A 15,131-nucleotide genomic window follows, 5' to 3' on the forward strand; every position below is an offset into this window, starting at 1 on the left:
TCTCGTCCACCCTGGCCCCAAACCCAACCGTTTTCCATTGACAGCTCGCCCTCCCATGGCCACCGCCTTGCACTGAACGTTCTCCTGCGCTCACCACCGAGTCCCTCACCGTCCGAAGACCATCCACCGCGTGCCTTTGCGAACTTCTCTCGGGGAACACGCCCGTCTCATTCCCCATGGCGTCCGTCCGCCAGGCCTGCCGCCCGAGGCACCAGGTCTTGACGCTGAAGTGCTATCCGCAATACCAGAAGGGAGTCGTGGAAGTCAAGCCGAACCCGAGCGAGCTGTCATACCTGCTATACTATCTGAGCACGCGTCGCAGCAAGCTGACTAAGGTCGGCGCTTTTCTTACAAAACGAGTCTCTAAAGATGTCTGGAGGCGCAGATTGGGGTGAGTGAGATGCAGCTCGGACGAAAGAGATTTGACTCGCACATAGGGAGAATGGAAATAGCTGACGATCAATTGCAAGTAGAAATGTTCAGGTTGCGCTTCACATTCTGACCGCGCTCATCGAAAAATGTCCGCGCGACCTGCCCATCTACGCGCGCTTCGTCCTTACTATCATCGAAACCGTCCTATGCTCAAATGACATTTCCATGGTGGAAGATTCGATCGCGACCTTTGAGACCTTCTGTCGGCACCAGGACATCGCAATCATCGCAGCGGAACAAAGTCTCGCCCAGCAATACAGAGAAGTTGTGCGATGCTACGCCAACTTTGCGGATCCTTCATCCTCGACCTACTCTCCTACCAAAGTCAGCCTTCCCGTAGCAATTCGATGGAGAAACGCCGGTCTGCGTGCGATCAAGGGTGTCGTCAGTTCTGAGAGCCTTGCCGCTGATGGAGGGACATCCTTGAAACTCATTCTGCCTGTCATTTTGGAAAACCTTTACTCGGAAGCTGAAGACGTGCTGGTTCCGCTCAAGGTCAGGCTTCACGAGACCGACAGGGCTGAAGACGATGCGACTCGACCCCGCCGAATGAGCGTCACAACAGTTCACACGGTTGACACTGCCGAAGGTGACCCGGCACTAGCAGCACAGTCAACGGCCGATGCAGATAAACAAGCAGAAATGAATGCGCGATTGCTGGCCTTGCGCTGTCTTGAGAGAATCATTGTATCCGGGAGCAACCGGGGCCAAATTCGAGTTGCAGCTTCAGTCGCTCTACAATTCATTGCCAGCAAACGATTTCCCGAAACAGCTATTCAAGACCAATCCGGCGCCGCGAAAGAAGGTGGAAACTGGGCTACTTCTCTCATTGAGCTGATTGCAAATTGGTGCCCCGTCCAGGTCCGGTTTGTCATTTTAATGGCTGCCATGGACATTTTGCACGAAACAAAGCCCACGGAAGACGCTCTGGACTCCTCCTTCACCATTCTTTCTGTGGTGGACTGGCTTCTAAAGTCATCGGTCAACATGATCGGGCTGAGTGTCATGGACATATTATTCGGCCTCATGCACTACGTCTCCGAGATTCTATCCAACTCTGGTCAACCTGGTGCCGAGGACCCCGAGAAAAACACGGAATCGCAAATTGACGGGGCAGGGCCTATAACGGAACGGAGAAAAAGCTTACTTACCCTGTTAGAACAGTGCATTGGTGATCTGGCAACCCATATCTATTACGGAGACCAAGTTGCTGATATGATCCGGGCAATCCTGCGGCGCTTCAAACCAACTGCAACCATGGATAGTGCTGCACAGTCTTCCCTGGCTACGGTTCATGAAGCAGGCGTGGCGCCGCCTGCTGAAACTACTCAGACGGGAGATGCCAATGGAGAAAAGACGCACGGGGATGCGATTTCTCATGATGCCGCCAAATTGACTGCCCTCCGGGCCGTGAAAGCCATTCTACTGGTGTCTAACTTGAGAGCCCCGGGTGTCGCCAGTAGTCCTGAATCTCGGAACCAAGTGGGTATCCACGTGTGGGAAGGAACGCAAGGGCTTCTGCGAGACTCCGATCAGGAAGTTCGTCGCGCGTATGCCGATGCCTTCCTAACATGGCTCTCACTTGAGACCAACAAGCGTGATCTCAAAGTGCGAGTGGATATTCCGAAGTATATCAAGCCGTCATCAAAACGCGATTCCGAGCAACCGGACAAGACGAATCGGCGGAGCACCTCAGCCCCGGGTAACCAGAGGGAAAAAGTGGCCCTGGCTGCGCAATCAACCTTCCTGCGCCTGCTGCACCTGGCTATCTACGATGCTGCTCTTGAAAGCCCCACGGCCGAGTCAGAAATACTCCTTCTTCACCTTCTTCTAGCAAGCCTTGTCGAAAAATTGGGAGTCAATGCAGTCCAATATGGTCTTCCTATGGTTCTGAAACTACAAGAGGATCTGTACACCTCTGTTGATCTGGGAAGATTTGCGGCTCGCGTCAATATCGGTAGCCTCGTTCACGGATATCTGCTGGCTTTGTCGGAGAAGTTCAATTTCGAGTCTACGCATGCAGGTGTCGAAGTCCGCAATGAAATTGAGAAACGACAAAGCAAAAAACAGTGGTTTCCCAAGATTCGGTTGCCCCCGGCTGGCTTGGATGGTATCCCCGTCGATCAGGCACCATCCACCAACGACGAGTCCACCTCGTCCATTACTCTGACGCCTTTCCGAAATGTCGATGACCTTGTCAATGGAATTGACGATGCCTACCGCCAAACCATCTCCTCGCCGCCGCAGAGCCCACCAACCTCCCCGCCGGCACGAGGGTTTAGCTTCCCAGTCTTGAATCACGCCTCCGTGGCACCGCAGTCCAAAACAGATAGCGGCCTTCCATCATCCGTCAGAGAACAGATGCTATCGGCTTGGTCCCGGGAGTCTTGTTTGGCCGCCGTGGAGAAGGAGAGTATCAAGACTCTGTCCATCAACGGCTCGCGCGGAGGTACTATCACTCGCAACGGCCAGGCTAACGGCGCTGCAAACGGCTCCCCTGCCGGCTCGGCTTCTAACAAACACCGCCGAATGAGTGTTCCTGAGATTTCGCGCACCTCGGAGCCTAGCTCCACCCGAGGGTCCCCAGTCCGCGTCACCGAGTTGCGTCGTGTGCTGTCTGTGAATCACGACACCCAGCCTCGGAAATTGAGCCCACTGCGTGGCCAGCTTGATGCCTCGAATGCCAGTGTAGTGTCTTCCGGTAGTGAAAGCATGGTCAGTGCTGCTTTCTCAGTCTATGGGGTGGATGGAGATGGCGCGTCTGTTCAGCAAGACGGAGAGCAGACACCGGAAGAAGATGGCGTGGAAACACCCCGGGCATCAGCATCAGAAATTGCTCTTTCGGGGAACAAGACCCCAACAGATCCTCAAGTGCCGACACTGAGCCGGGTGAACTCCGAAGAAGATATTCCTCCAGTTCCTCCCATTCCTCCCAGTCTCTCCATCCCCGGTGGCTTCCCAAACGACTCGCAGCGGTCTTTAGTTTCAGTTGATCGCCCAGCGACTGCTCCCGATACCTCGCGGCAGTTTTCAGTGAAGGACAAGTCTGAAGCAGCCCAGAATTCTCGAAACGCGAACCTTACCCGCAATAAAAGCCGATCCAACAATAACCTCGCTGCTGGCATCAGTGAGGTCTTCCGGGGCGCCGAGACCAACGGGTCTGACGCTCTGGACAGTGCCCAACGAGCCCAACTGAGGAGGATTCTAGACGGGTACCTCTCGCCCGATGGCAGCATACTGGCGAATGGAGACCGACCGGCAACCGCAATCCCGGCCTCCAAGGCCCCGCTGGGCGGCGGCTACACCAGCAGACGGCAAGTTAGTGGCAATGGTATCGGACGACCCCCCTACTAGTGGGCCTCCATTTCCATTCCCTTTCCATTCCCTTCCTTCACCTGTACAGTCGGTCCCTGCGAAAGTTTCACCGCATGCCTTGCTCCCCCTATCTCCTTTCTCTTGCCTTGTTCTGTACATGTTTATCTATAATTTCTCTATCCACTTCTTGCTCGAGTGGAAATTTGCTGCAGTCTCATCTCTGAACTTCGGTCCGATGTTTTGCCCTCTTCCATTCCCGGCTTCCACTACGGCACCTGATCTTCTGCCTTCTTTACCCTTTCTTTCTTCTAGTTGCATATGTTTATTCTGAAAATCCCGTATCTCTCTTGCTGCTGGCTTCTGCTCAATGCGGGTTTCTGTATCTAGCTATATTGTCGGTAGATTAAAATAGACGGTGCTATAGTCCAGATGATCACGAGAAACTGATTTGGTAAAAACAGCATTTCATTTTGACCCGAAAATGCAAGACTGGGAACCTTACCATGCAAGTAGATAAAGCTACTTCAACGATAGAGCGAGTGGGTTCACTCCTAAATCGCCCAAAATACACTGAACTATACAAACGGGATATCTAATGTTATCAACGCCATGGTTAAAATAATATGAGCATGAACGTGCTTAGAAGCCTGGCTGCGCTTGCACCAACAAGCCCGAGGATCCTGAGAAGGGCTGGGTCACCGGCTCCTGTTGCGATTCCATCTGAAGTCGTAACTGCGAATTCTGGACGCGGCCGAAGTACTCCTTGAAAGTTCTCTCAAGGATTTTATCAGTCAGATGCATATGTTGACCAGGGACAGACTTGAAATCCAGTCGGCCCTGGCCATCCAACTGCTTCAATCCGAGCCAATCCTCCTTGTAAATCGGGCGTTCCTGTAGCGGAGTCACCGTCCCACTGGTAATATTCACCTCTGCAAAAAGTGCACTCTCCTTGGGCACTGCAATTGTATCATTGTCGAACATGAACATCGCGAACTTGTTCAGCGTTGCCAGACGTTTCTTATAATCCGTATTCTTCAATACCCGCTCATTGTTGATATCGGCCAAGAAATTGCTGTGCTCAAGGTAATCATCTAGCTCGTTGGGGTCGCGGAAGTACTGCGCTGGAACCAGGTGGGACTGTACGAAATCGGTCCATTGACCAGAGCGCAGCAGTGCTTCGGCCCCGTTGCAGATCCAATCACCCGTCTTGCAGGACTGGAATTCCGAAATCCCGTTGTGCTGGCTGCCGAAGGTAACGAGGTTGTGTACCGGGGGGTTATTGCATCGTTCAATGTAGCCGCGAAGGAATTGGCCGCCCTGTGAGAATCCCAAAGCATTGATGGCGGGGGCGGAGCTGAGGATCGGCTCTGCAGCCAGTTGCTGGCAAACGGTTGCGATTTGCTCGGTGACGTTGCCAAAAAAGGTCGCTTGACGGTCGCCACCTCCTGTATCAGCTAGTCGAATGAGGTGGACGTGAGTGCCTGGGTTGGCGGAGGCAGCGAGGTCAGCCACTTCTTGCAGCCCATCACGCTCGAAGTCGTCCCCTAGACCGTGCCAGATGACGAGAGGAAGCTGTGTTGTCTGGTCGATATCTGGGGCTAAAGCAGGCGAGACTGCGACGGATAGCGCGCCCGTGGCTATCGCCGCCAGGACCGTAATGAAACGCAGCATGACAACGGCGGAGTGTCAGACTTGGAGGTTGGAATGGGAAAGATGGAACAGGAAGGGGATCGCGACGTCAACTGAGCTCAAACCGGGGCCGATCGGCACGTGAACCTTGGTTAGCCGGCAGCTCCCAAAGAGCTGTGGGGAAACTGCAGCCATTTTCTCGACATCAGAGCCGATTGTTATGCTATAGAAGTCGCAGAAAGCTGCAACGGATGTCAAAAAATTATGAATTGTATTTGTAGCGTTGGTTGTCGCCCTAATCGCAGTGGTCTTCTAAAGGTATCAAATATATGTTATCGCCCAATGCCACTACTAAAAATACGAGTATGACAGACAATTCCAGAACGAGAGCGTAACGATCGAAACCAAAAGCCCATACAGCAGCTATTTTCGGCTTCTCACCACCCGCGGTAGCCCTGGGAGTGACACTCTAATCGTCTTGGCGGACAACCTGACCAAAGAATCTCATATCCCCAAAACTGCGATCTTTGTAAATATGATAGGGTGGGTGCTCGGTGGAATTGGTGCATGTAACATCAAAGCCATGGAATTCTTGAGGACGAGCAGCATTGGGCTGACGAAAGTTGGGGGAAAACATGGACCATCGTGGTTGCAACGGCCGGTTCGAGGCATTCAGACTTGGCGGTATTTCAGGACTGAGCAGAGAGGGTGACGCCAGCAATGTGGTCACAGAGCTAGGGGACCTTGGGCGAGATGGAGCATTGGCATCTAAACAAATGGCGAGATTGTTCTGCTCCGCTTGTATTTGGTCATCAATAGTGAAATGCCGACGTGCGGACCACGGCAGCCTAGCGGAACCAGGAGAGACATCAACTCGGTTGCGGCCGCTTAGCCCATAGATTAAGTTTTCTTGAAGAGGAACACGAGATGGTGACACAGGCTCAGAGATCTGCAGCATAACCGTTTCTGGAATGGTCGAGGGGGCTTTGGGGACCTTAGATGGTGGGGCCTGATGGCTTGGGCGGAGGCTGAGAAAATCTCGCCCCGAGCAATTTTGATCGGCGTTTGGGTGACCACGAGTGGAGGAATAGTGAACCGGACCAGAATCATCACAAAGGACGATGGACTGTGATGAAGGTTGGCTCGGCCTTTCGGCAGTGCTTGCAGCCGACGATCCATCAGCAGGTTGACCATCGATTCGGATTTGGATGCCATTCAAGTAGGCGTCTCGCTCGGAAGTCAGCTGGCGAGTCCTCAGGCGAGGCCTAAAAAGGCGTACAACCCGGTCTCCAGAGGTAGTTGATAGACGCTTGCGGTCAGCATCATTCAGTTTGCGTCGTTTGCCGAAGCGCTCGATTTCCTCTATGGGGGAAATTGATAGTCTAATGGCTGGGCCATGGATACTGCCGCCCAGTTTGGGTCTTTTAGAAATCGACATCCGAGAGCACCCAGATGCCTGCTGCCGTGAGCCGAGGAGCTCCTAGGGACTAGTGTCGGCTTTGGCTTCGGAGACCTGGACCTCGCTAATGTTAGTATGAGAAGTCACCCAGACAAGGATACAGTGTGATGATAATGATGCAAAAGAGCAATCAATCGACCAGCACTGACAGTTTCTGGGCTTCCGTCATATTAGTCCTCTCATTGATCAATTTCTGCCCATCACACCTATCAACTCCCAGCCTGGGAAAGCCCTGGAATGACGCAGGCGGACGAGACGCTCGATCGTTGATGAGTTGGCGAGATTTGGCGAAATTCTGCTTCTGGGTCTTGGACAATATTCCTTTGCGAGACGAGTGACGATGCAATTGGCCACCGGTCCAATTCATTGTGATTGTTGACGCAGGAGTGTACACAAGCAGTATTCTCCAAACCATCAGATGCCATGTACGATGATGCTCGATTGTCACCGGGTGGAGACTCGGCGGGGCGGGCTATGCAAACCGGACAAACTCACGTGACCGCACACACAAAAGCGCGCCGCTTCACTTTGAAATCTCTCCTTCTCAACCAATCGTCCCCTGGAGGGACGCAGCCATGCGCTGTTCGCAGTCGACCGATCGCTGACTCCAGGCATTCAGCAACCAGCATTCAGCCGCCCCACTCGGTAAGTCCGCTGTCTTATCCTCATTTTCTTCCACTTTACCTCCTCCCGGCTTCCGCCTGGATGATGAACAAACCTACCAAAGCATAGTTCACCTGAAGATCTTCGGATCACTGAACGACAACCTTTATCCATCTTTCTTTTTATCTGACTCCATTTTTTCTGGAATTTTCCTTCTCGTGTCCACTTTGCGATGGGATCATGGCTGACTTGGGATCATCCACAGAACTCCGCCAGCTGCATTGCTGCCCAACGTGGGTCCCCCGGGTTCGCTCCGGGCCGTGTCCGTCGTTTCTCATGTACTACTTCCGTAGGTAGTCGTTTCATGAAATCAGTAATCAATAATGATCATCACCAGCAATCAATTTTACTTCTTATTGTATCCACAGAGAGTGTCTGCGTAGATGAAATGGCACTCGATCGTCCACGTAGCCACGGGACCGACACCCGTCCTCCCCGCTGCAGTTTGGTGATGGCTGCACCTCTCATTCCGCATCACTCCGACGTGGGATGCTCTCCACCACCCAACCCCCTGTCCTTACCGCGAGAGCATCTGCCGATCGTCCAAACTGGACATCATCTTGCAGCGTCAGCCACGAGGGACATCCAATCACCAACCCACCAATGCACCGCCAAGCCCCCCAGACGCGGGCCCCGTCTCACCGCTACAAACACCTGCTCTTCTCGTCCATTCGGGACCCGCCAGCGCAAAAACCAGGCCTGCAGATGCCATCACCTTCGACCCGGTACTGGCTCCTCGCTGGTGCCAACAGGGCAGGTTGGCCCTGCACTATGCAACCCTGGCACACGCCATGTTTGATAGGCTCCACCCCCTCCTGAACCCGATTGTGCGTTTCCTGCCTTCTAAAAGGCCGCTGATCCCCCCATTCCCTACCGTTTTCTTTCTTTCCTTTCCCAACTCAGGATACCCTTTTAACTCATCACGATTATCTTCGATCAACGGTCGACTGCCATTATATACCCGAAGATACCCTGTCGCCCCTCAACAGTCCCTGGATCTCGGACAACCTTGCTTTTTTTTTTTTTAACCAAACTTTTGCCCTGGTTGCTTGATATTACCCAAGGACTACTTTGCCACTTCTCCCGGAACTGGACTTTGCTTTGTTGTTTCCCAGGCTTCTCTTTAGTCTGCACACTCGATACAAAACACACGAGGTAGTCCCCATCACACTTTCCTTCTGCTTTTCCTATGCGTTTCGTCGTTCTCGTGTTTTCTTGTTCCCATCATTTCCGCTGGACCCATATCTCGACATCTGTTACTCCCATGGATCTAGTCGACTACTTGAAAACCAAATCCCTGGAAACCTGGACCTTTTACTTGATCACTTGATCTCCCTTGATGCCTTTCTCTTGCCATTTTTGGCAAATTAAAGAATGATGCTTCTTTACAACGGATGCTTGTTGGCGACCCGCCGACTAAGCCGGACTCAGATTGAGTGCTGTTTATATTCAAACGCGCTCAAATCTATCGAAATTCCCACTGGATTACTTGTTCCCTGGATGCCTCCCGTGACTTGAACTGAACCACCTGGCCCTTAATTGCTCTCTCCAAGCCTGGAGTTGAGCGCTCGGATTATTTATCCCGTGGATGACCTTTTCTCTGGAACTACTACTATTGGATCCCAACTACTCTGCCCTGGATTTTATACCACACCAACCTAAGGAAATATAATGCTTGATCCCTGGAACTATGATACTTAGGCCCTACCCCAGCCAAACCTATGGAAATGCCCAAGGGCCCTCCTGAGCATGCAAACTGCGCAGACCTCGCAACGGAATTCGAAGCGTCCGCTTCAGGAAACTTACACTGGCCACTGACTCTCAATGGACTGGCCTCACAACGGCTTCTGGCCTTACCAAGAACAAGAAATCATGCTTTCTTGAACTTGACCCAACTGGATGATGATGCTTCGACATTGTAGCTTCGGCCTCTTGCAAAACCTGGCTCTTCGACAAACTACTGGCAATAGGCTGTCATTGAACTGGATCCAACTCGTCATTTTCACCCTTGCCACTGTCAACTAGGACCTCTCCCCGTCGCTCTGGATTGATTGATTCTACTAGAAAACCTTGGTGCGTTCACTCGGCACTGCTGGTGCGCGTGGGCTTTTGCTAATGACTGATAGGTTTTCGGTTTCCTCTGGACCTCGGAAATTTTGCTTTTGTCTTTTTTGTTTACTGTTTTGAATTTTATTCCTTTGTCGAAAATGTGTAGTTTACTGACTCGATGATGCTTCTCGCAGTGATTTTTACACCACACAAATGTCTCCCAGGACCAGCAACGAGCCCGAGAGGCTCTCCGTTTCTCAATCCAGACATGCCTCCATGGTCTCAGGGATGTCAAATATGGCCTCAAGAACACTCCAGGATGATGAACTGTCGAGCCATGACTCCGCGTCTCTCTGCTCAATCTCCGCAGCCCATGGAAACCCCCAGGACATCAAAGACTGGAACATGAACACTACAGAATCCCTTGATCAGGCCATGTCTTCCAAGGAGTCCCCTCACATGCAAATGCTTGCTTTCCAAATGCCTTCGCAGCTCATGACCCCCACGGTCGGACCAAATGATGTGATGTACACAGGCGTGGACTTCCCAGCAGTCACAGACCTGCATGATCATAATGAGATGCCGCGGGACTTTTATTCTTTTGTGGATTTGTCTTCCATAGATAATGATGTCTGTGTACAGTCGAGCACACCGGATGATGCTCTGTCAGTTGCACACAGTTCCCACACGGAGGATGGCCATATGATTGCCGCTCCTGAGGCATGGAATGCCATGATGTCTGAAGGCCACTACCCTGGAACCACACTGGACCAACTTTCATCAAGTCTTTTCCAGACTGTGCCTGTCTCTCCGCCTCTGACAGAGGCCAGTCATGACATGTCAGTTACTTCCTCTTGCTCGCACCCAGGATTTCCTTCATATCTCGCCCCCGATGACACACTCCTGGGAGATTTCACCACATCGCCAATGAACAGCCATGGAATCAACCCAACGGAGCCTCTTTTCCCTACTCCGCCTCTGAGCGAGAAGGACCCCAACAGGTAGGTGCCCTGCCAAACTCGACTGCAAAAAGAGATCGAGGAAAAAAACAAACCAGAACCCCATCTAACCACCCAGTACAGGACCATCAGGGCTTCGAAGACTTCGCGCCGGAGTGCACTGCCGAGTGCCTCCCACCCCCAGGTCAAGACTGAACAGGAATTCTTCCCTTCCCTGCCCGTGAGAGAGCCAGCTCGCCAGAGGTCCAAGGATAGCTCTGAGTCTCGCAACCCGCGAGAGCACGCCTTCTACTCCATGCCACCCCAGAACGATGGAAAGTACTACTGCCCATATGCCTCCGGAGACAAGCCCTGCAACCACGCACCCACCACGCAGAAGTGCGCCTATCAGTATGTTCACTCTCCACTCGCCCTCGGGCTTTCCTCACTCCGAGAATGCGCCCCTAACAGACCGCGTTGTAGCAAATACCTAGATTCTCACCTGAAGCCCTACCGCTGCAAGGTCCCCGCTTGCGTGGATAGCCAGCTGCGTTTCTCGTCCAATGCGTGCTTGTTCCGACACGAACGCGAAGCCCACGGATTGCATGGCCACGGAGACAACCCTCACCTCTGCCTGTGGGAGGGCTGTGAACGATCCGCCCCTGGTAATGGATTCCCCCGTAGATGGAACCTGTTCGACCACATGCGCCGGGTGCATGATTATCAGTCCTCTGAACGACTCAGCTCGCCTGAGACCTCGCCGACCGGTGCACCCGCTAAGGTCAAGAAGGAAGCCGCCAGCCGCAAGCGACGAGGAGTGACCGGTGCCACCCCGGCCTCGACAATGAAGCGCACTCGCTCGGTGCACTCCCAAGCCGGATCCGTGAAGGCCAACCAGGCTACTGCTCAGCATGGACAGCGCCTGCAGAACGCTGAGCGGAACTATTACAAGTGCCGCGCCCGTTTGCTTGAGGAGCTCGGGAAGATCACCCCACAGGACGCCTCGATGCATGAGAAGGTCAATGCCAGCCTCCAGGAGCTCTACACCCTTGGCCTGAACTACCGCCACCTCGAAGCCAGCCACGTTTCCCAGATTCCCAACGGACTTTCCCTGCCCGCGTGAAGGGAAGTCGAGAATCCTGTAAATCTTTCCCCCAGGAAGGATTTTCAGTGATGGAATGCTTATTATCCCGCGAGAAGCGCTTTCAATTGACCCCGTGGTACCAATGGACGAATATGCGCTCCCAGTCGCGCGGTTTCAACACCCAGATGGCCTTTTTGAAGACTACACGAGGCTGAGAGTTGCACCTGCGCTCCACACTCAAGAGGCCTAAGAGACTGCTCCTCCGGCTCAACCCACATACATAGATCAGACCAATGCCACAGTCGCCACGGTCGTTTCGCCCATGGATCCGTATGGAAACTTCGTGCCCCGGAGCTCAATTCTCGGCACGATTCAACTCAGAATTTCAAATTCTGCTCATAATCATTCTGGCTAAATTTGGAATTGGAGGGCCCACAATGTTGGAACAGCTGGGAATAAAAAGGATGAGGATCATGTGCAAAAGTCGCCGATCTCATTTCAAAATGATGTGGATATCCGACAGCACAGGAATTATGGGAGGACTCTTTTTTTAGTATTTAGAGAGCATTATGGTTTTGTTGGTTTTGTTTGGTCTACGCACTACTTTTCTTCAACACTACCCATAAACAATTCAAAAATCGAATCTTTTTATAACACACCTTTTAGAAAATTCTCGATAGGTAAATTATTTGAAGGAGTTTTCAAATCATAACCTCGTTAATCATAGCTCTATAGCTCGTTCTAAATGACACATGGACATGCAGTATGTACCAACTCTCATCCTGCTAGCATGTACAACCTCTCAATATTTACTCCTCCAAATCGTCTTCGCCTGCAATGGTGCTATTCAAAAACCGGACAAACGCATCCCCAATCTGATCTGGTGTCAAACCACCTTGACCAGCACCATGACCGTGAGCAATGTACTTGCGGTTCAAACTGATCCATTGTCTACGCATGCGCTGCATTTTTGGCGCAGCCAATATTCCACCGGCACCGGCTAACTCATCAGTCGTTCCGGTCGCAGCAAGGTGCGCGGGAATCAAAACCGAGATAGATGATTCGGGCACCGCAATGGTGATGCCTCGGGGGTTCTGACTCTGCGCGAGGGCCATTTCAGCAGAAGGATTGGCCTGCGCAAAGGTGCGAATCGCATTCACGATGGCCGAAGTACGCTTCTCCATTGCATAAAGAGCACCTGGGTCCGTTGCGACAGCTTGCGCCGTGGCTTGGTGCGGGATGATTCGTGGGCGGGCAGTAGTGTTACGGGTAAATGTTCGTGCAGTAGTCGTCGTGCTGGCTGCATCGGAGAGGCTAGCCGAGGCGAGAGATGAGGTGAGGTTCGAGATTGGGGTGACAGTCGGTGCCTCAGCCGATGGGAGAACAACGCCTGTCAGGGCGTGGAAAATGTCAGCCACTGGGGGCTCAGGATCGTCCCATGGGACGGTGAAGAGCGGTTTGTCCCATCGGCTGTGCGTGCTGGGCTCTTCGTAACGGAAAATGAGATTGTCGAGGAGCGCGGGGGCGTAGGCTTGTTCGCTATCAGTTGATTCGGTCTGGGAAACATCGTCGGTAGAAGAAGCTGGCTGTTCAGCTGGAGATGTCTCATTTTTCTGGGCTGCATCGCGTTTCAAGCGCGCGTTGTTGTTCACAATGCATTGATCGGTAGGTGTTCCGACATGAACCTGGAAAATAACCAATGGACGATTAGCCATTGAAATGTCTAACCCATCGAAGTGATTTCAAATCATACCACACAGCAAGAAGTTCCTGCAGCTTTACTTTCGCACCAAAGCTGATACCGCCACCCTTTGATATAGTTCATTCCGTCGAGGATCACAATGCTATCCTTGGCCATCACGCGCTTCGCCCGGGCATACGCCACACCGCGGGCCTCCTTCTCCGTTCGGGCATGATCATAAACGGTACGCGGGTATGAGCTGTTATCGTGCGAAGGAACGACGTGGATCTTGAATCGAGACTTCAGCGAGACAGGCGACGCTGTTTCAGTGGCCGCGAATATCTCATCTTGCGCCTTCTCGAGCAGGGACGCGAGCTGGTTTGCGCGATAGGTGAGACCAGAGCAAGGGTACCCGGTGAGGATAATGAGCTAAACGAGCATCAGTATGGCCTGCGACCTGGCAAAGTGGTTGTGCTCACCGGCATCGTGGCTTGTTGCGGCGTTGCAGCGGCGAACTTTTTTTCCCGCGGGGTTGCGCATGTGACCAGGCACGACATGACACCAATCTGGGAAGTATACCTAAGAACCAGTTGTGTTTAAAATATACAGAACATTCTTACGAGCAGATGTTTCAACCCTTTTTCTTTCTTTTACGATACCTTGGATGGAATTAAAAGAAAGAAGTGTGCAATTGCTTTGGAAAGTGCTGCACATCAACTGGCCGAGGGGCAACCCCCACTGCGGCGTCTATATTTTGCTGCAAATGCCAGGGTATCAAATTCGAATCTCAGGAACTTTTGGAGGCAATTACTGCCAATTTTTCTGGGGCCCAGCGGAGCTCGTATCCAAACACGGTCCTCCGGAGTTTCTCATCCTGTGTCGAGTCAATGTTTATCGCGGGGCAAATTAGTAGACAAGACGGGGCTACCTACACCAGGATCATTCTCGAAGAGAACATCGCCCATGAGCTTCTCGAAGATTTTAGTCACAGTGAAGCCCCCAGCCTCCGCTAATGGGAAGAATCGTTCTGTCTGGGGCAACAACCAAGGCTCGTACGGTGTGAAGATCACCAATGCAACCGACTCCGCATTTTTCTTGAGGGTTTGCTGCATAGTCTTGACCAGATTCCCATGCTCACGGTGGCTGTAAATCACATCCGCCATGATCAACACATCGAACCCAGTGGGCGCAGTCCCATCCGCCAAGGGAGGAATGTACGCCAGCAGTGGTTCCACGGGGTTACCCCATTTGTAGCCATCGACATGCAGCGGGTTGCGGGAGTCGGGGCCCTTGACGATTTGGTCGACCGCCAGGTCTGCATTGTATTGCATGTTCTGAACGAGGTCGGGGTCGGGGTAATCGGTCAGGACGACAGTGCGGGCACCCTGGATAGCGCTCACAATGCTGGGGACGCCCGCCGCTGCGCCGATCTCGAGAACCTCCTTGCCCCGGATAAGCTCTTCGGTTCGTTCTTCAATATAGTGTGCACTGGTTCGACCGGCGTTCCAAAGCAAATTGCCCTGTTTGCATCCACGACAGTCAGCGAAGCGATCGAGCAATTGAGGATTCTTTGGACGTACGTAGAGCGGGTGGCTGCCGACGAGTCGCACGCGCACCGTCTGGCCCGACAGCATAGTGTGCTCAGCGAACGTGGGCTCTGGTTCGTCGGGGTAGAACCCCTCAGGTTCCTGGAACATATCTCCAGTCTCGAAATTGGCCTCGTCCATAGTGTTGTTCTTGCGCTGTGCTGGGGCTGCCCCTCCAACAAATCCGCCTGGCGAATTTGGGACAAAATTATTATCGGCCTTATCGGTGGGGCGTTGCAGCCTGAGGCACCAAACAGATCATTACGGTCTTCACGGGCTGAAGGGATTGGCCTCG

General features: G+C 52.7%; 6 protein-coding genes across 6 annotated transcripts; 2 read left to right on the top strand and 4 right to left on the bottom strand.

Annotated features, from left to right (window-relative positions):
* Positions 1-176: 176 nt before the first annotated feature.
* N7532_002093 (uncharacterized protein) lies at positions 177-3,786 on the top strand (the record flags this gene model as incomplete). Its single annotated transcript, XM_056614587.1, has 2 exons — positions 177-391; positions 474-3,786. 2 exons carry the CDS (start codon positions 177-179, stop codon positions 3,784-3,786), a joined length of 3,528 nt encoding a protein of 1,175 aa, XP_056479628.1.
* Positions 3,787-4,386: 600 nt separating this feature from the next.
* Positions 4,387-5,418, bottom strand: N7532_002094 (palmitoyl-protein thioesterase family protein; the record flags this gene model as incomplete). Its single annotated transcript, XM_056614588.1, has 1 exon — positions 4,387-5,418. The coding sequence occupies one exon, from the start codon at positions 5,416-5,418 to the stop codon at positions 4,387-4,389; it is 1,032 nt and encodes a 343-aa protein (XP_056479629.1).
* A 427-nt stretch (positions 5,419-5,845) lies between these two features.
* On the bottom strand, positions 5,846-7,202 carry N7532_002095 (uncharacterized protein; the record flags this gene model as incomplete). Its single annotated transcript, XM_056614589.1, has 3 exons — positions 5,846-6,856; positions 6,985-6,994; positions 7,042-7,202. 3 exons carry the CDS (start codon positions 7,200-7,202, stop codon positions 5,846-5,848), a joined length of 1,182 nt encoding a protein of 393 aa, XP_056479630.1.
* A 2,558-nt stretch (positions 7,203-9,760) lies between these two features.
* On the top strand, positions 9,761-11,608 carry N7532_002096 (putative C2H2 finger domain protein; the record flags this gene model as incomplete). The annotated part of the gene is made up of 3 exons (XM_056614590.1): positions 9,761-10,548; positions 10,630-10,896; positions 10,969-11,608. The coding sequence occupies 3 exons, from the start codon at positions 9,761-9,763 to the stop codon at positions 11,606-11,608; spliced, it is 1,695 nt and encodes a 564-aa protein (XP_056479631.1).
* Positions 11,609-12,378: 770 nt separating this feature from the next.
* Positions 12,379-13,735, bottom strand: N7532_002097 (putative RNA polymerase II Elongator complex associated protein Kti12; the record flags this gene model as incomplete). The annotated part of the gene is made up of 3 exons (XM_056614591.1): positions 12,379-13,254; positions 13,410-13,679; positions 13,730-13,735. 3 exons carry the CDS (start codon positions 13,733-13,735, stop codon positions 12,379-12,381), a joined length of 1,152 nt encoding a protein of 383 aa, XP_056479632.1.
* A 399-nt stretch (positions 13,736-14,134) lies between these two features.
* Positions 14,135-14,977, bottom strand: efm7 (putative nicotinamide N-methyltransferase Nnt1; the record flags this gene model as incomplete). Its single annotated transcript, XM_056614592.1, has 1 exon — positions 14,135-14,977. One exon carries the CDS (start codon positions 14,975-14,977, stop codon positions 14,135-14,137), a length of 843 nt encoding a protein of 280 aa, XP_056479633.1.
* Positions 14,978-15,131: the final 154 nt, after the last annotated feature.

This window comes from Penicillium argentinense (assembly GCF_028826775.1).
Source record: "Penicillium argentinense strain IBT 30761 chromosome Unknown utg000002l_segment0_segment0, whole genome shotgun sequence".
In the NCBI taxonomy this organism is placed as follows: domain Eukaryota; kingdom Fungi; phylum Ascomycota; class Eurotiomycetes; order Eurotiales; family Aspergillaceae; genus Penicillium; species Penicillium argentinense.